This window comes from Aotus nancymaae, unplaced genomic scaffold, assembly GCF_030222135.1.
Source record: "Aotus nancymaae isolate 86718 unplaced genomic scaffold, 86718_ANA_hifiasm-v0.15.2.pri h1tg000029l, whole genome shotgun sequence".
Lineage (NCBI taxonomy): Eukaryota > Metazoa > Chordata > Mammalia > Primates > Aotidae > Aotus > Aotus nancymaae.
The window spans coordinates 25,595,811-25,615,350 of NW_026988442.1; the positions used below are offsets into that span (position 1 = coordinate 25,595,811).

At 49.5% G+C, this 19,540-nt stretch overlaps 1 protein-coding gene across 1 annotated transcript in view; it reads right to left on the reverse strand.

Annotated features, from left to right (window-relative positions):
• Positions 1 to 19,540, reverse strand: part of CDH22 (cadherin 22) — a 133,875-nt gene that overhangs the window by 54,458 nt on the left and 59,877 nt on the right. Inside the window, exon 3 of the mRNA XM_021669118.2 lies at positions 12,390 to 12,684. Within this exon, the coding sequence (XP_021524793.1) occupies positions 12,390 to 12,684 (295 nt within the window). The remainder of the gene's footprint in view (positions 1 to 12,389; positions 12,685 to 19,540) is intronic.

The window sequence follows — 19,540 nt, forward strand, 5'->3', positions numbered from 1 at the left end:
TGGGAGGAGGTAGAGACCCCACCTCAGGGAGATGCCTTCTGCTGGGTGGCTACTGGTGGGGCCAGGCAGGTCCCTTCTGGGGCTGGGCTGGGCTCCCTGAGCCAGCAGGGCTGCATGCTGGGAGGTGAGGCCAGTTCACTGCCTGGCTAATGAGTGAGAGTCTGGAAGTGCTACTGCAGCAATTCTGCTAAGCCCAGCCTGCCGCCCTTCTCTCCCGCCTCCAGCCTGGGGCCCTCGATCATTCCAGACAGACACATGTATTTATTTTTCACTCTTTTGCATTTCTCATTTCCCTCTCCAGGTTCCCCCTCCCAGCCACAGTCTCCTAAACCATCCCTGCAATGCGCCTCTCTCTTTGGCCACTCCAGCTCCATGTCAGCCATCAGAGTTGCCCAGAGAAGCTGGGGAAGAGGGGTGAGCAAGCCTCTTCCCTCCTGATGCTGGCACCCAGGGGTCTCCTACTTAGGGAAGACACAGCCCCAGGTGCCTCCTGCTGGTACAGAGAGAAGGAAAAGGAATGGTGTCCTACTAAGCACTCACGACACACTGGCTTCACCAGCCACTTAAATCCATCACCTCTAATCCTCATACCATCTCAGAAATGCAAAGTGGACCCCCCCCCACCTAATATTACAGGCGAGGACTCAGGTCAGACAGAGGAAAAGATTTGACTGAGGGCACAGAGTGAGGAAGTGGTGGGATTTGAACTCAGGACTCTGGGATGCCAAGTCCCTTCTAGGAAGCAGTGTCAGCACAAGCACAGTGATTTTGGGGACGGTGGCCTGGTGAACTAAGTCACAGTCAGTGAAGACACCGCCACTTATTAGAAGTTTGACCTTGGATCTGTCATGAACCCCTTTGTGCTTCAATCTCCTCATTTTGTGAAATGAGGGTGGTAGTATTACAAATCTCCTGAGATCATTTTGAGAATTCAATTTCCACATCCAGCACTGAGGACAGTGCCTGGCTCATGCCAAGAGCCCAATAAGTGCAGGTTGTTGTTGTCGTCTCAGGAGGCATGGCACGCCAGTATACAATGGCACAATTATGCTTCCCTCACAGAGGTACTGAAATGGGAGAAGATACATAAAGCATCAGGCTCATGGTGAATGCACAATAACTAGTGACTGTTATAATTGTTATGAGAGAGGGTCTCCCTGTCACTCCCCATGCATGTCCCCTCCACTCCCTGGGCAAAGCACAAGGCAGGGCTGAGTGACTCCCCAGAGACATGGCTGAGCTCTCTCTCTCTCCCTGGGATGCAGCCGAGAGACTCCCGAGGGGATGATGGAATCATTTCCCCAATCCAAGATTCTTTATTGCAGCCATTACAGTTAATGTTGACACGTGGGAATGGTAAAGGGTCAGTGATTCACCACTGGTTTCCCAGGCCCCAGGGGAATGGCTTCCTTGGGCCACACACCCCCTCCCACCTTCTTTACAAGTCAGCAGCTCACCAGAATTGGCCGAAAAAAGGGTGCCAGGCTTGTAGCTACTATGGGACCACCTCGGGGTTGTCCCACAGGTTCAGCAGTTTATTTATATTTTACAATGCACCATCATGTCCATTTTCTTCTGCGGACTTCACACCAGCTCTGTGATGTAGATGCAGTGGTTTGTTGGTGAGTCAGCTCTGAGGGGTGGAGGGGTGGGGAGGAGTGCCCTGCTTTGTAATGTTTGCTGATTTCCATGGTGTAAATATTCCCACCATGGCCCAATTTCAAGCTACCAGCATGATATCAACTGGCCCACAAAACTCCTGAAAAATCAATGTGTGGCTCTTGTGAGCTGGTACAAGCTGACTCCAGCACACCCCTGCACCATTCCCATTTTACAGCTGAGGGGGCTGCTATGCACAGTGAAGGGTGCAAACATGAATTAATCTTGAAATCCATTGTGAATTATATATCATTATTCAATAACTGATAAAGATAGCTTCCATTTATTAAATAACAACTTTGTGCTAGAGACTATGTTATAAGCCCTTTTTGTATATGATAGAATTTGCCAAATAAGGCCTTCAGATAGGCTCTATTAATATTTTCACTTTAAAGAGGAGGAAACGGAGGCTGAGTGAAGTTAAGTAATGAACCTCTTTGTGCTTCCATTTCCTCATTAGCGAAACAGGGGTAAGAATACTACCAAACTCGTGGATCATTGTGAGAACTCAGATTTCTATGCTCAGCACCAAGGACAGTACCTTGACAAGTTCACCTGGTGCAGAGGCAGGTGGATCTGATGTCAAAGCCCACACGTATCCGGCCTTAGAGGTAGGAGGAGGGGCTGCTTGGAGTAGAAGTAGATAGGTGTGTGAGAGAGGGAGGACTCAGACACAGGAGAAGGGGCGCAGAGGAGGGAAGGACAGGAGCTGGGTTTAGATTCTCCCTCCCCTACAGCTGGTTCAAGCCCAGACTTTCAGAAGTGGAGCTGGGACTGGTTGACAGGAGCAGACCGCTGTCCGTGGTGCTGCCGCCCAGCCCTTCTGCTAAGTGGTGGTTAGGGCACAGGTCCAGGCTGGAATTCGAAGGGTTGCCCAACTGATTCTTGGTTAAACAGAATCTCAGGGCCCATGGATCCATGAGGAATGTTAGATATGGAAAGGCTTGTCCTTGGAGAGCACAGAAACCAGCTCTTCTCAACTTGGCAGCACATTAGAATCTCTTGGGAGCTTTAAATAACATTGATGCTGAGCCCCATCCCTGACCAATTAAATAGGACTCTTGGGGAGAAGCCCAGGCAGAGGTATTTTTACAATCTGCAGAGTGAATCTAAAGTGCCTTTAGGTCTAAAAACTGGTGCCCTAGACCCAACCCCTCACTGAACTGATGAGGAAATTGAGTCACAGAGGGGCTCAATGACTTCCCCAGGGACACATCATTAGTAAGCAGTAGGGAAAGATTCAAACTCAGGTCTGTCTAGCCAGCATGCTGCCCTCCTGGACTAACTGAGCCTGTTCTGAGACTGACACCCGGAAGGAAGCAGGTAGGATGATGCAGCCATCAAGTCATTAGAGCTCTTCCCAGCTGAGGTCAGCATGAGAAGTCAGACATTCTTGAGAGGAGATGCCCCTCACACATCCATGGAGACTGGGTGGGCTTTGGTATCATAGAGTTCTGGTTTCAAGTCCCACCACTTCCTTATTCTATGCCCTCAGTCAGATTTTTTACCCTGTCTGATCCGTTTCCTCACCTGTAACATTAAGGGGTGCCCATTCTGAGCCTTTGAGACGCTATGAGGATTAGAGATGATGGATCTAGGTGGCTGATGAAGCCAGTGTGTTGTGGGTGCCTAATAGAAGTTCACTCCTTTCCTTTCTCTCTGTATCATAAGGAGCCACCTGAGGCTGTGTCTCCCTGGGTAGGAGACCCCTGGACACCAGCATCAAGAGGGAGGGGCCTTGCCTACTTCTCATCTCTGAGTTGTTCTGACTTGGTTTGTCATGGAACCAGAATTGGAATCTATGTCCTGGATCCCAGGACAGAATTCTTTCTTTTCTTATCCCTTAATCCTTGCTATCTGTGAGGTGCAACTGAGGCTCCAGACTCAAGTTCCAGAGCCCCCCAGGAGGAGTCCCAGCTGGCTCTTGGAGTGGGTGGTGCTGTATGGAGTGGAGCTCAGGGATTATAGACATAAATTCTCATTCTAGCCCTGTCCTTGGCTTTGTGTGGCTGTGGAAAAACTTCCCAATCTGATTGCGCCTCAGTTCCCCTTCTGTAAAATGGAGATAACACTTTATCATTCCTGCCTCCCTGGGTGTGGGAGACCCCTTAATGAGAGAAAGAGATGAAGCGCTCTGGAAAAGAACAGAGTTCTCAGCCAAGGTGACCAAGTGTCGTTATTATGAAGACGTTTGTAATTATTATCATCCTGCCTCTTCTCTACCTCCTTTTGCCACCCCACTGGGCCTGGGGAAACCCTAGGCTCACATTTAGCTTCTCAAACATTTATAAAAAATGAGTTCCACCCCTGCTGCTGCCAGCACTGTGCAGAATGTTTTCTATTAAAAATTAAAAACCACTTGTCGAGTCCCTGAGAATGCTCAGATTAAACAGGAAACAAGCCCCCCTCAACATCCACCCCCGCTGCCCTCCTCCCAACTCTCTCTTCGATCATCACTTAGAATGCCGGCTGGCTGGGCTGGCCTTGACCCTGCTTCCAGCCTCCCAGCCAGGGCAGCCTAATACAGATGAATGGCACACAGGAGATGCAGGAAAGTGGCTGCATGGGAGGAGGCAGGTCCAGAGACAAGTGACAGAAGAGGCAGAACAGAGATGGGGGCAAGAAAGTGAGTAAGAGACAGAGAAAGGAGGGTCAGAGGGATGGAAAGTGGGACAGACACAGACAGAATGCAATAGAAACACAGAGGTTAAGTAGGAAACCAGAGGAATTGTGAAACAGAGACAGAACAAATAGAACAGAGACAGAAGTATATTTGGAGCAAGAAGATGGGGGCAGAGCAGGAGGAGGAACTAGGAGAGGAAGGTGAGGTTTGGCCTGGTGGGATGAGGGGCCTCCTGCATTGCAAGCACCTTCCTCCAGTCTCCAGAGAACCCAAAACACCCTCCCCTCACTCTTTCTTTCCTTAAGGATCCTGGCTATGGACTTGCTCATCCAGGCAACCCCTGAGAGTGTGTGTGTGTGTGTGTGTGTGTGTGTGTGTCTGTATCCACTATGTCCCCCTCAGAGAAAGCACTCTCCTACATCCCCAACTGAGACCCACAAGCTCTTCTGTCCTCTCAACATTTACTAGACCCTCTGTTACGCAGTCTAGTGACTTTGTTTCAGACAGCAATATTTAAAGTATCTGTGATAGCATCCTTCTGCCAGTGGCAGAAAGCAAACATTTTTGCTTATGATTCAGTTCCATTCATTCTTCCAACATCTACAGAGCACCCACTATGTGCTAGACCCTTGAGGGCAGGATGGTAGCTTTATCACCTTTGCACCCCAGTCCCATGTGGCTATAGGGCCTGGCATACAGAGGGTGTCATGTTTGTTGAATGAATTGTTGATGGAAAAGACAAAGAATGACAGGGATATATTCCTCCCTGCCCAGATTACCCGGGCCATGGGGCCAACTTCTGAGGGCCAGAGCCTCTGCTCCTGTCTGCTGCTTCTCCCCACCAGAAGCCTCCTGTCCCGTTCCCCCCAGCCCAGGTGGTGAGAGCCAGTGCCGTTGCTAAGCAAGGAGATATTGCACGTATAGATCTTCCTGGACTTTAATTAAAAACATCTTTAGAAGTTGTCTCTGCAGAGACCAGCGATTGATTCCTGGCTTGGGCCTGCGGGCTGCTGAGCTACACTCTCTCCAGCTACAGATGGGACAATTGGAGGTTCCCAGCTTGCTGCTGCCCTCTCCAAATGAGATCCTTGGGGAACACACTCCTTCCTGCCTTCCTCCTTTCCTCTCTGTCCCCCCAAGCACCGGATTTAAGAAGCAGATAGTGTGCTCTCTGATCTTTTTTAGTTTTACTTTCCTTCCCCTCTTGAGCCTCAGTTTCCTTAGCTGTAAAATGGGGATGTCAATACTTGACCCAAGAGACTCCCTAAGAGGCTGAAATGAGATTAGGGATGTGACAGTGATTTTCAAGCTGTGAAGCGTTGTGCAAGAAATGCTCGTGACTCTTCCCTCAAAGAAAGCCATGGACGCCAAGACAAGGAACTCGGGTTTTGGTTTCTGCTTCTGGGTCTAGTTCTGGCTTTAGCTCTTACTGCGGAATCTCAGAAAAATCACTTTGCATTTATTTCTGTATCAGTGACATGAAGACACTAATGCCTATCCTGCTTATTCCCCAGGATTGTGAGAATAAACGGAAATAGCTCCATGAAAGCAGTGCTGGCTGATAGCTATTATTTAGTGAATATCCCAAGAAGTGCAGGCTGTATTACCAAACAGTCTTTTCCCATCTATTAAAAATGCTGCTCACAGAAGAATTGAAATACACGGAAAAGTGGCTGCAGCCGGGCCCCTGCCCATTTCCACATTCTGTTGAGCCCCAATCCCATGGTCTGGCAATGTCAATCCTATGGCATGTGTGCTATGACATTATCCTTCCTTTGCCCATGGCAGACATCACTAATCCATCATGACAGTCTTTTCTGCCTAGGCTGAGTGAGACTTTAGACTCCTCAATACAGCCCAACAGTCACTACCAACTGATCTGAGTTAGCACAAGATATGAAAGTGATCTGCTACCACTTTTAGGTCAGGGGTGGTGTCTTGCTCATCTGTGATCTCCACATACCTAGCAAAGTGCTATGTACATAGTAGGCACTGATATGTGTTTACCGAGTTAAAAGCAACTACTTCTGTATCCTCTGTGGGGCCATATATAAAGTAGGTGCTGATAAATTTTTGCTAAGTTGGGTGACTCATCTTTGCAAGGCCTACAGAGCCAAGTACATTGGAGGCCTTGCGTATAATGGGTGCTAATAAACATTTGTGGATTTAATTCAATTACTTATCTTTACATCCCCTGCAGTGCCCAGAATAAAGGAGTGGTTAATAAACGCACATTGAATTGAATTTCTCATTTCTGACTTCAGTATCTTCAATCGTGCCAGGCATAGTGTCTTGCACAAGGTTAGCATGAATAAGTAGGGGGAGTTGAACTGGGTGTGGGAGATCTGTGAAGTCCTCTTGCCATCCCATGGTCAGGTTGTGACAGCCTAGGGAAGGGGTCTGGCTCCCTGACACTGAGAGAGTGTCTAGTCCAATTCTTTTCTATCAAAACTCACTCCCTGTTGACGTACTCAGCCTCAAGCTGTAAATTCCCTCTGCTGCTGATTTCCAGAGTTGTATCTTTAGCCTCATCTCTCTCCTGATGTCCAGACTCATAGATCCAACTGTCCCTTTGACATCTGAACTTGGATGTTCAGTAGACACCTCAATCTGAACTTGCCCGAGAATGAATTCTTACTTTATTTGGCAAACTTGCTCTTCCTGGAACAGTCCCCATCTCAGCCACAGCAGCTCCATCCGTTCAGTTGCTCAGGCCCAAAAACTCAGCATCGTCCTTGTCTCCTCTGCCTCTTATTCCCCACATCCAATCCCTCATAAACCTTGTTGGCTCTACCTTCAGTGTACGTCTAGATCCCATCTCTTCTCACCATCCACACTGGTCCAAGTTACCATCACCTCTCGCCTGCACTATTGCAATTGCTTCCTCACTGGTCTCCCCACTTCCAACCTTGCCCACTACAGTCTATTTTCAACATGGAGGCCAGCAAGTCATTCTTTTTAAAATATAAGCTGGATTAGGTCACTCCTCTGCTCCTCATCTCACTCAGAGTACAACCAAAAACCTTTCAATGACTACCAAGTCCTGCGTAATCCATCATCTGAGGCATCTAGACTCCAGATATTCTCCCACTCACTCACTCCTCTTCAGCCACAGACCTCCCTGCTATTCCTCAAACATGACAAACACAGTATGCCTCAGGACCCTTGCACTTGCTGTCCTCTCTGCCTGGAACATTCTTCTTGTAGCTTAGTGGTTGTCCACATATGATCTCTAAGCCAGCAGCATTAGGGAGTTTGTTAGAAATGCAAACATTTCTACCAGCCCAGACCTCTTGAGCCAAAAATGCTGGGGGACAAGGGCAGAAATTTGTGTTTTAACAAGCCCTCCAGGTAATGTGGATGCACGAAAAAGTTTGTAAACCAATGTTTCGCAGAGCTCCTTGGTTCCCTTCCTTCAGATCTTTATTTAGATGTCCTCGAAAGAGAGGCCTTCCCTGACCCCTCTATCTAAAATAGCAAAATAGCCCTCACCCCAAATTCCTTTATTCTGCATAGCACTCATACCACCAGGCATATTAATATTATATATATATATACACACACATACATACATATACATATACTGTTCTTTTTTTTTAGACAGAGTCTCACACTGTCACTCAGGCTGGAGTGCAGTGGCACAATCTTGGCTCACTCCGACCTCTGCCTCCCCAGTTCAAGCAATTCTTGTGCCTCAGCTTCCTGAGTAGCTGGGACTACAGGTGTATGCCACCATGCCTGGCTCATTTTTTTTGTATTTTAGTAGAGTTGGGGTTTCACCATATTGCCCAGCTGGTCTTGAACTCCTGAGCTCAGGCAATTCACCCGCCTTGGCCTTCCAAAGTGCTTGGATTACAGGCGTGGGACACTGTGCCTGGCCTATTTTATATTTTTAATTACTTATTTGCATATTATGCATTTGCTCATCTCTGTCCTGACTCTCTCCCTGCTATAGTATGTAGGCTTCCTAAGAATCCCCAATGTCTGGAACAGTGCCTGGCACATAGCAGGCACTCAATAAACATCTGATGCTTGAATGAACTGTCTCAATGCTCAGAAGGGAACTTAGAGTCCAGAGGGGCAGAAGTCAACCAAGGTCATGCAGGAGCCAGGCCTCCTGACTGTCAACTCAGGACCCACTTGGCTGCATCAGGCTTAACATGACTGGTGTGCCCCTGCTCAGAAGCGTGGCTCATCGGTGGCCCCCGGCACACTTCCCTTCTCTTTTAAGCTGTGAGTGGTTTAATTTGCAAGTGCTGCTGCCTTTCATGTCCCAAGCTGCGTCCCTGCTCCCTCTGATCTCCGAAACTGCCCAGACCCTAGTGCTGCTTGTCGGCCCCGCCCTCCGCAGCCAGATCAGGAGGCTCAGTAATTGTGACTGATTTTCAAAGCTGCCTGGAGTCTCTGCAAGCACCCTGGTGTCACATTTGCTTCCCCTTCAAAAAGTTGCTCAAATGAAATAAACTAATTTAATTTCTGCTTTTCCCTTCCCCCTCCTGGGTTCCTCAGCTAGTCCAAATTGAGTCCCCCTCCCTCCCAACTTTTTTCCTGAGTGGAATGTGAGAGTCCATGGGCTGGGAGAGGGGGTCAAGGCAGGGCTGGGTCTCCGTAAGCTAGTGCTCATAAACTGGGGCCCGCCTCTGCCTCCTACTCTCTGCATGACCTTGGATGAGTCCTTGCCCTTCTCTTGGTCTCAGTTTCCACACCTGTGAAACAAGAAACCTTGCCATTCCAACAGCCTGGGAGCTATGCCCAGCAACTTTCTCTGTCACTGACTTGCTATGTGACTGTAGGTACTTTCTTCTGTCTGAGCCTCAGTGTTCCCATCTGTTCAATAGGGATGCTACCATCAGTCCTGCCACCTCTCAGAGTTGCAGTGAGAGTGAAGGGGTCATGGAGGAGCCCCCATGGTGGTGATGAGGCTGCTCTTCTCCCCCCGCACCTCCCATCCTCAGCCATTCTCCACAATGCAGCAGATGGCATTTTCTAAAACGCAGCTCTTCCCAAGTCACTCTCTCGCTTAGGCCTTTCCCAGCTACCTGCTTTCCTCTAGTCCTTCAGATGGGGCTCCTGCATCCTTCTTGATAGAGAGCATCAGCTCTCCTCACCTTTCTGGCCTTTTCTATGCAGAAATGTGCAGGTCAGTTTTAGGTGAAGAGAGACAAGGCCGTGAGTTTAAGTCAGTAGGTGGGGGTTGCCGGACCTAGAAAGTCGGGGACTTGCTGTGTGACTATGGCTATACCACATGCACACACAGGCTTTAAAGGGCTTATTGGCTAGGCTGTGTCTGATGCCTTCAAGGAGACGTACATTTCTGTGTGTGTGCACTTCCCTTTCTATGGGCGCAATCGTGTGCAGTGCTCCTGGGTGTGTGCAGTCATACCCTGGTAATTGCAACTGAATCTGTGTCTGGGGGCTCAGCCGTCTCTGTGTGAGACTCTATCCCTAGCTGGCTGGGTCTTGGCGAGCTGTGGCTTCCTCTGGGCTGTAGACAGAGCTGCCTGTCTCATTCATCTGCCTGTCACTTGGGCATATCACTGTCTCTCTGAGCCCCAGTTTCCCCATTTGCAAAATTAATTGCTAAGTTCTTGCCAGGCTCTGAAATTCCATAGGTCTTTGCCATTGACAATATCCAAATTTATCTCTCCAGCCCAGACCTCCTGTGAACCCAGATATTCAACTGCCTTGTTCAAGATCTCCACTCGGCAGCCTAATACGTTTTTCTAGCAACATACTTCACACCAAACTCCTAATTTCCTCTCATCCCCCAAATCTGTTCCCCCCATCTCAGTAAATGGAGAGCCATCTATTTAATTGCTCAGGTTACAATCCTAACAGTCATCCTCGAGTTTTCTTTCTCTCACACTCTACATCCAATCCATTAGCAAGTGCTTTCAGCTCACTTTCAGAATATATCCAAAAGGCGACCTCTTTTCAACACCTCCACTGGTACCATCTTGTTCCAAGCCACCATCACTTCCTATTTGCAGGCCACCCGCTTCTGCTTTTGCCCTCTGTTCTGCCCATCTATTCCTCATGAAAGAGCCATGGGTCCTGATCCTGTCATTCTTCTGAGCAAGACCTTCCATTGACTTCTCAGCTTGCTCAGCGTAAAAGGCAAAGCCCTGGCTATGGTCTCCATGGCTGCATGAGCTGGTCACCATGTTTCTTCTTGGCAGAATTCAACCCCAGGGCCTTTGCATGTGCCATTCCCTCAGCCTGGAATGCTCTTCCCCCAGGGCCCATGCTCTTACTTCCTCAGGTCTTTGCTTCAATGTTACCTCTTCAGAGAAGCCTTACTGGACCAATGATCTAGTTGTTCACTTGCTTACTGTCTGTCTTCCTTAGAAAGAATGGGCCCTCCTTGAGAGTAGGGGATCTTCTGTCTTTTCACTGCCATGTTCCCAGGGCCTAGCACATAGTAGGTACTCAATAAATGTTTGCTGAATGAATGAATATACTCATATAGACACAGCATGTCACATGCACACACAGGCCTTAAAGTGCTTCTTGGCTAGGTGTGTGTGCACAACTTTATACATATTTGAATACACATGTATATCAGGCATGCGTGTGTGCCTGTGTATGTGTGTATGCCAGTCTGCACCCACATTCACAGCCCCACTTCCCTATTTCCCCCTCATCCCTTGCCCACCATTCTCTCCAGTTCACCTTCTCCTCTTCCCAGCTGGCTGCTTGCTCACTATCCCAGCAATCTGCCAGATTTGGCCCACCTGGGGAAGCTGGGCTGACAGTACCCTTTCCCAAGAGTCCAAGTACTCCTGACCTCTGATATGCAGCCATAGAGCTGGGAGGCCCAGAGAGGCATAGCATCCAGCCTTCGGCCACAGTGAGTCAGTGATGGAGCGTGGCCTAGGACCCAGGGCAGCTGCTTCTTGTCTAGCCTGGCTTGCAGATGACTTAAAGTAACATGGTAGGAAGGAGATGCCCCTTACCCATGACTCCAGTTTCTACCAGAGCTCCTGGAGCCCTGAGCTAAGTGGGGCCTGGATGGTCAGCAATGGTCTGGAGGTTTCACAGTGGGAGAAGGCAGAGTTGTGCAGCTTTAGTCCCAGTGACCTGCTGCTGTGTGCATGACCCGTTCTAAGTATGGCTGTGTCTGATATCACTTCTGTGAGTGTGCACTGCCCTTTCTATGGGCGCAATCATGTGTGCGGTGCTCCTGGGTGTGTGCAGTCATACCCAGGTAAGTGCACCTCAGTCTGTGTCTGGGGGCTCAGCCGTCTCTTGTGAGACTCTGTCCCTAGCTGGCTGGGTCTTGGTGAGCTGTGGCTTCCTCTGGGCTGTAGACAGAGCTGCCTGTCTCATTCATCTGCTTGTGCCTGTGCCTGTCTGTGGCTGCATGCCAGGGGAGCTGGGTCCCAGGATGCTCATGTCTGCTTGTGGCTTTTGCCTCTGTCTCTGTACACGGCTGAGTCTGTGCAGAAGTGCTATCTGCATAAGGGCCCATTTCCTGCCTGGGGGTGTGAATGGCTATGTCAGCATGTGCAGTTGTGGGTCTGAGTGTGTGGTTGGGCCCTGTTCCAGCTGTGTCCCAATCTAGCTGTTCCCAGTGGTGGGTGTGCCTGAAGATGGGACTATGTCCGCGTGGAGGTTGTGGCCAAGGGCTTTGCTGTGTCTGTGTGCAGTTGAACTTCTGTGAAGGGCTCCGTCAAGGTGTCCAGCTGTACCTGTGTTGGGCACTGGATCTATGAATGGGGTTGTGTACTGGTGTAGTGGTGAGTGGTATTCGGGGCTGGCTTGTGCATGTGGCATGTCCAGGTCTGCAGCTGTGTCTATGTTCGTGACTCTATGGCTGTATGAGCGTGTCTGAGGGCATCACTGTGTCCACATGCAGGTCCAAGTCCATGTGGGGGCTGTGTCCATGGATGTGGCTGAGGTCACATGTGTGGTTTCCTCCAGGACTGTGCTTGACCATAGGGGGCACTTGGGCTCACTCACATCTGTACCCTGTACCTTGGGGCAGGAGGCCCTCCCTGTCTTTCCTGTCCCTTCCCAGAGGATCAGCGACTCCCCTTTCCAGCAGGCTCCACTCCTCTTGGGGATCACCTAGATCCCACCCCCACCCCCAGGGCCCACAGCCCACCTGTGGGTGAGAGTTCGGCTACGCTGCCAATGTAGGGGCCATGCAGGAAGCGGGGCTCGCTGTCATTGATGTCCTGCACCTTGATGATGAACTCCGACTCGGGCTCCAGCAGGCGGTTGGTGGCGCGATCCCGAGCCTGGGCCCGCAGCGTGTAGAAGGTTTTCTGCTCGCGGTCCAGGCGCTCCATGGCGTGAATGTCGCCTGTCAGCTCATCGATCAGGAAGATGGTCCCAGCGCCCTCGCCTGAGATGGTGTACTTGATGGCCCCGTCACCCTCATCTGAGTCCGAGTGGATCTGGGGAGGCAGAGAGGAAGGCAGGGTGGAGGCTGAGGAGGAAACTCCTCTAGGCCTCACTGTCCATCCCATTCCCAAGCCCATCTCTTCTCCAACACATACAAGTCTTTAGTGAGGACACTGAGGCCCAGCAGCCACGCTCACTTCCATCCCTGGCCTGGAGTGTTTCCCCAGCCCTCTGGGGCTCTCCCTGCCCCTGGAATCTACTTTCCCCTCTGCATTCAGAGTTATCAGCCTCGGAGGCAGATCCGAATGTGGCCTCCCTGCTTGCAACCCTCCAATGGCTTCCCATTGCCTTTACAAAGAAGTCCAGCACCACTGCCAAACCCCTCTCCCCTTCAGCACGCACAGCCCTGAGGCTCCTGCTTTGAGCCCTTTCCTTGTTTCTCTGCCCCTGGAAAGTCTACTCATCCTGCAAAGTGCAACAAAAATGCCACCTCTTTCAGAAAGTTTTTCTGGATCCTCAGTCTCCCCCTGCCCCCAGGATCTCTCAGAACATCAAGCCATCATTATCGTGTTCAGCCTTGTAGGATGGCTGTAGCCGGCACTTCTCAAACTCTAGTGTGCATGCAGTTCACCTGGGGATCTTGTTAAAACGCAGATTCTCACTCAGAAGGTCTGGAGCCAGGCCTCAGACTTTGCATTGCTAACAAACTTCCAGGCTGCTGGTCTATACCTCACTGTGAATTACAGGTCCACCGCTCCCTAGACTCTGCACCCCAGGAGGTTGGGGTCACATCTTATTCATCTCGGTATATGCAGAGCCAGGCTTAAGACGTAGCACATGACAGAGAGTGAAGGGAGAGAGGAGGAAAGGAAGGGATGTCAATTGAAAGAGCACCTTCTATGGCTAAGCAATTTATGTACTTTTCTAGTTCAAGACACTTCAAAAAAAACCGGCTAGAGTAGGATTTGCTGTCTTTATTTTACAGATTTTTTCCCCCATTTCCTAATGGTTCTTCAAGGTCAGGCCACTGGAAGAGCTAGTCTGGCTCCACACTGGGCTTTCCCATTCCATTTAAAGCCTCCCAAGAGGAGCCCAGGGGAAGGGAGAGACAGTGCAGCCTCTGCTGCTGGACGATGCAGCTTGGCTCTGGCATCGTCTCCCTGTGCGTTCTCACCCATCACTTCACCTCTGTGGCCCTCAGTTGCTTCAGTCTGTAACATGGGAATCATATTAGCATCTTCCTCCCAGAGCTATTGAGGGGTTTGCTGAGTTGAGAATCCACATAAGGCCCTTAGCAGGTGTCACCAGGTGACATTTGCAGTATTTAACAGCCAGCATGACGAGGGCACTGCCCAGGCAGTGGTACTGCAGCAGGACCCCTGCTGAGCCAGGCAGGAACCCTTTGGTTGCTGGATCACAGAGAGGTCCAGGGGGCTGAGAGAGTTGGGGCAAGGGAGAGGAGGGACTATTTACTGCAAGTGTGGAGGTTTTTCATGAATTTAACAACCAGTACAACCATACCAGTTTGTACTAGCTGAAAATCAGCCCTGTCTGAGACATAATAAGTGCCCAATAAATGGTAGCTATCGTTATTATTATATTATTACTAAATGTTAGCTATATATAACCGGGATTTAATCTAGGCACCATTAGGCTCCAGAGTCCAGGCTGTTCTCACTGCCCTGAGATCTCTTGGGTGAGGAACCAGCAAGAAGTCTGCTTTCTTGCAATCAGCAACACCTAAGTCCTTATCCTCCAATGCCCAAATCTCCCAGGCAGCTTCGAGCAGAGGAAAATCCATTTCGATGAAGCTAATGGCTTTGGGCAGGTCCCTGCTCCTCTCTAAGCTTCTATGGAGATGGGGTGTGAATGAGAAAATCTCTAAAGTTCCTTTCAGGCTGGGGTGCCATGAACCCCCAGCCCACTCAGCAGGAGAAGAGGTGCCCATGAAGTCATCATGAAGGGGGATGAAAGCCCATCCTCTGCCACGCAGGAGGAGCCAGGGTATAAATTCTGCTGGTAGAACTTTGTGTCTGAAAGGTGGATTATAGAAGTGCCATTTGGAAGATTGAATGGCCCATAAACATTTTCATATTTCATTAGCCGATTAATGGGCATCTCTCTCTTTTTGGCGAGTCTGCTGATTCTCAGCAGAAATTGTGGGGACTAAATGGAGGCGTCTGGTGGAACCTTTCCGGGTCCCCGTCCTGTTATAGATTGCCCCAATTAATGCCCGTCCTGGGCTCCACTGAGAAGCCTTCTTCCTGTCCAGTTACTGTTAATAGATTTCTCATAAGTGGCTGGATTGTAAAAACCTCATAACTCAGTTTAATGCCCCCAATAAAATTATTTCAGGACATCGGCCCTGAATCATTGGTAGTGCTGGGGATGAGGAGACCTGTCTCTCCTGTTTGCTGTTTATACGTTTTTTTCCCACCTTTGACCGGGGGGAAATGGGATGAGAGGGGGTGAGTCTGTTCCCTTTTGGCGTGCCTCTGCCTGCTTGCCAGTCAGATCTGTTGTCTGCTTATTTCACCAGCAAACATTTTTGAGCAGTATGTAGAATAGATGCCATTTGGAGAGATGTTTAACAGCTATAATCTTACTAGTCTTCATCGTTGCCCTGTGAAACATTATTATTCTCACTTCTCAGGTGAGAAAACTGAGGCACAGAGAGGGGAAATCATGTGCTCTGTCAGAGAGCCAAGTGTGGGAAGCACGCTCCTGACTCTACCATTCACTAATGTTGGGACCATGGGTTTGCCTCTCTGAGCCTCTGTGTTTCCTCCTGAGAAATCAGACCAAGCCCTACTTGGCACAGGTGTGGGGAGGATTGGATGAGAGCAAGTTTACCTTGACCTAAGCACTCTATTCATGGTTGTTTCCTTCCCTTTCCATCTCCTAGGTCTCCATCATGTCCCTGCAGCCCTTGATGTAACTCAGACCCGAGACAGGGCTCATTTATGAGTGAGGAATGGAGAGGAGGGCATAGATCCTAGTGGGATGTCATCTTCTGTGGAATATGAGCTCACCCTGGGGCGTACTGGCTGCTCTCTGGGGACTGCAGAGTCAGACAGGGGCAGTTTGCCTGGGCAGGAGCTAAGATCTGGGAGTTACAAATCCAAGCCCAGCTGGTGCTGCCTGCCCTGCCCGCCTGGGTCTCGGCTCCAGAGTAAAGAGGGAGCGCCTCTGGCTCTGCCCTAGGAAGGTATTTCTCAGGACTCTCAGCTGTGAATGGAGGCTGGAAGATGGCACCCTTACTTATTGAGCACCTAGTATGTGTCAGACATGTGTTGCAAACCATCTGCAGAAATCAAACCTGACTTTGTGGGCATGTAAATGTATCCTTATTTTCCAGGTGAAGAGACTGAGATGACTTCAGGTCTGTTTGACTCCAAAGCCCAATTTGGTCTCTCCGCAGTCTCCGGGAATCTAGCTAGTCTGCTTACAACGCCTATAGAAGAGGGTGAGGGAGAAAAGGGGCAGGATGGGTTGCCGGGCTGCCGCTGGGCTCCATGGCTTGGGGAGTGGGCTTCACAGTAGTCTTTTGCCCTGCGCTCTGCAGGCCACAGTCATCGGTGGTCTCTTTTCTATCAGCCTCCATTTTACCATTTGGAAAAGAACCCCAAATCATGAATCAGGAAAAATTATGTGCTTTGGAGTCAGGAGCAGCCTGGTGCCAGCTTCAGCTTTGCCAGTGACTTGTTGTAGGACCCTGGGCAAGTGGCTGCCCTTCTCTGAGCCTCAGCTTTCTCATCTGTAAACGGGACTGCCATTGCGTCCCCATAAAGATTCTGAAGATTCATAAGATAATATATGGAAGCTCCTTGCACTTAGTAGGTGCTCATCATAGATTAGTCCCCTTTTCTTTTCCTGTTCTGGTCTCAGGAGGGGTTGAGGGTTCACCTAGTTCATCCCTCTATCTCCTGATACAAGAACTACACAGACTCAAATCCTGACCCACTGGAGATTCAGGGACTATCATCCAATGCCTTCGTGTCTTTCAAACTTAGCCTGTGTCCTCCTCCAGGCAGCCCTCTCAGATGCCCTCTCATTTGGTTGAAGAGACCTCACCTGCCCTGTTCCTGTGCCATACACATGCCCCTTACTCCACCCCCTCCTGTAACTTCTAGTGCTGCACATCTGTGTCCCCAGCTGTCATGGGCCTCTAGGCATGAACTAAGTTAGGTGTGTCTCTGTCAGAACTCTTTGTACCTGGCACACACTAGGTACTCTGACAATGCCTGCAGAGAAAATACAGGGGGTGGGAGGATTGACTGTGTGTGTGCACATGCACGTGAGTGTGAGTTTGCAAGCTCCTTGAGGGCCAAGCATCTGGCTGTTTATTCTATTTCCCCAGCACCCAGCACGGGGCACAGTAGCAAACATATTGAATAAATGAATAATAAAATATCCAACCGTCATTAGACTCCCCCAGTTGTCTTCTGGGATTTCCAGAGGATTCAGCCACTCTGAAATCCCAGGTACACATGAGCCAGACTAAGGAGGATAGTCACTGAGAACCTAAAAACTCCAGGCACAGTTCTAGACCCTTTACTGCCATCTTACTGATGTCTCATCTTGTGCATCAGAGATTACTCTCTCCCCATCGTATAGATGGGCAAACAGGCCCAGAGAGGGTCTAAACCCCACCTAAAGTCACACATGTAACGAGAGACAGCCTTAAAGCCTGACACCACATTCATGGTTCTTTCTACCACATCATGTGTGGCCAGCCCTGGAGGAGAAATCCCCCTCAATCCCATCCCCTGATCATAAACAACATGAAAAACACAAGAGTGATGGTTTCTCATCCCAGGGGGCTGAAAAATGGGATTTATGAAGCCATTAATTACTTCCTCCTAATTAAATCAAAATTAAATGCGAGCAGAGGTACGTTTTCCTTATTAAAGACAATTAAACGGACAGTGCAGCTACGCAAATAAAATGAGTCCAGGATTTAAACGGAAAGCAAATCAAATAAAAAGCCTCCCCGGAATGAGGGGTGTGTTCACGCCTGTGCTACTCGTAAACCAGGAGTTCATCAATTTTCTTTAAATATTAGCAACTTAATTAAATCTGCTCTCCTCCCCACTTTAATCCTGCCGTATATCTAAAATAGATCTCACCGCCCACAGGAGTTGGTCATAAGTGCTGACCCCATAATTCTATCTTTTTTTAAAAAAATTAAAAATCCTACAAAATCCACATCCAGCTGACAGAAGCCTCGGGGGAAATTACAGTTCGGAAAAGGGATTAGTCAGAGTACCCAGATTTTATGGAAATGCTGGGAGGTTGCTTTGAGGGTGGGTGTCATGAGAAGGTTTGGGGAGAGGTGGGTCAAGGTTGCCAACAGGGGCAGGGCCGAGGAAGGAGCTGTTTTGTGTGGGGCCTCGGCGACCACCTCGGGGCCCAGTGGTTCCTGTGGGTGCTGACAGGAGCCTGGCGGTGAGTGATGGAAGAGGCGGTTGTAAAATAGGTTACCGTTGGGCGCCCGGGGTTCACTCTGCCGATGGTGCTGTTGCTAAGCTACCTTTAGAATTCGACAAGGACGGATGCTCCGAGCAGCTCCCTGGGGTGGGGGGAACCAGGAAGCAGTGAATTAACTGAAACCTTGGTGAAGTCCTTTCTTCCTGAAGAGTGAGAGAGTGTGGTATGAGAGTGTGTGTTTGCATTCATGTGTGTGCCCACACCAGCACTTGTACGTACTAGGGACTCAGCTGGAAAGGGGACAGGTGGCTTTTAAAAGCCCAAGCTCATATTCCTAGGGACGGGGATGGGCTAATGACAACCTTCCCCCCACTTAGTGAGAAACTAGAATGTCAGGTTGCCAAGAAGACTTTGGGGATTTGGGGCGGGAGTTCATAGTTGGATGGTACACTCAAGGTGGTGGAACTATCAATAATAGTGAAACTTACAAGATGAGACTTAACAATAATAAAAACGAATACTTACTGAGCATGTGCCAGAAGCCAGCAGGTATTCTAGGTTCTTGACAAATGCTAACTCATTGACTCCCCACTGCCAGCCTTTGAGCTAGGTCCTAGTAATAGCCTCACTTAACAGATAAGGAAACCGAGGCACAGAGAGGGTATATACAGTCAGCCCTCTGCATCCATAGCTTCTGCATCAGCGAATGCAACCAACCAAGGATCAAACACATTCAGAAAAAAAATTGCGTCTGTACTGAATACGTACTGACTTTTTTTCTTGTCATTCTCTAAAGAATATAGTATAACAACTATTTGCATAGCATTTGCACTGTATTAGGTATTATCAATACTCTAGAGATGATTTAAAGTATATGGGAGGATGTGCATAGGTTATATGCAAATACTATGCTATTTAATATGGGGTTTTGGTCTCCACAGGAGGTCCTGGAACCAATTCCCCATCGAGAGATACCGAGGGATGACTGTAACGTGCCCAAAGTCAGAGAGGTCATAAGCAGCCGGGCTGGGGTTTGAGCTGAGGCAGCTCGAGGTGGCCCTCCAACCACACACAATGCCACCTCCCATAAGAAAGTGCACATTGGGCAAATATTTGCAAAGAGTTGGAAAATTCTTCTCCCTCCCTGCAGGGAGTGCTTTTCTGGAGGTAGCCTTGAGGGTAAGAGAGCAAAGCAGGGGCTCTGGGTGAAGGTGATGGAGGAGGACAGTAACGAATCACAACAGCAGTGGCAATGAGGACAGAGGTTGCTGGGGGGAACAGAAAGGATGCTGGGCCCAGAACAACGCTTGGCTCCTGGCAGCTGCTTATTATGGGGCTCCTAAAGTGAGCACGGAAACGGTGTTAGGAGACCTTGTTTCTTGGGTTGGTTCTGCAACTATGTGTGGCCTTGGCATGATCGTCTGCCTCTGGGCCTCAGTTTCCCCCCCTTCTAATGAAGGGAGTTACAGGGCCCTCCCC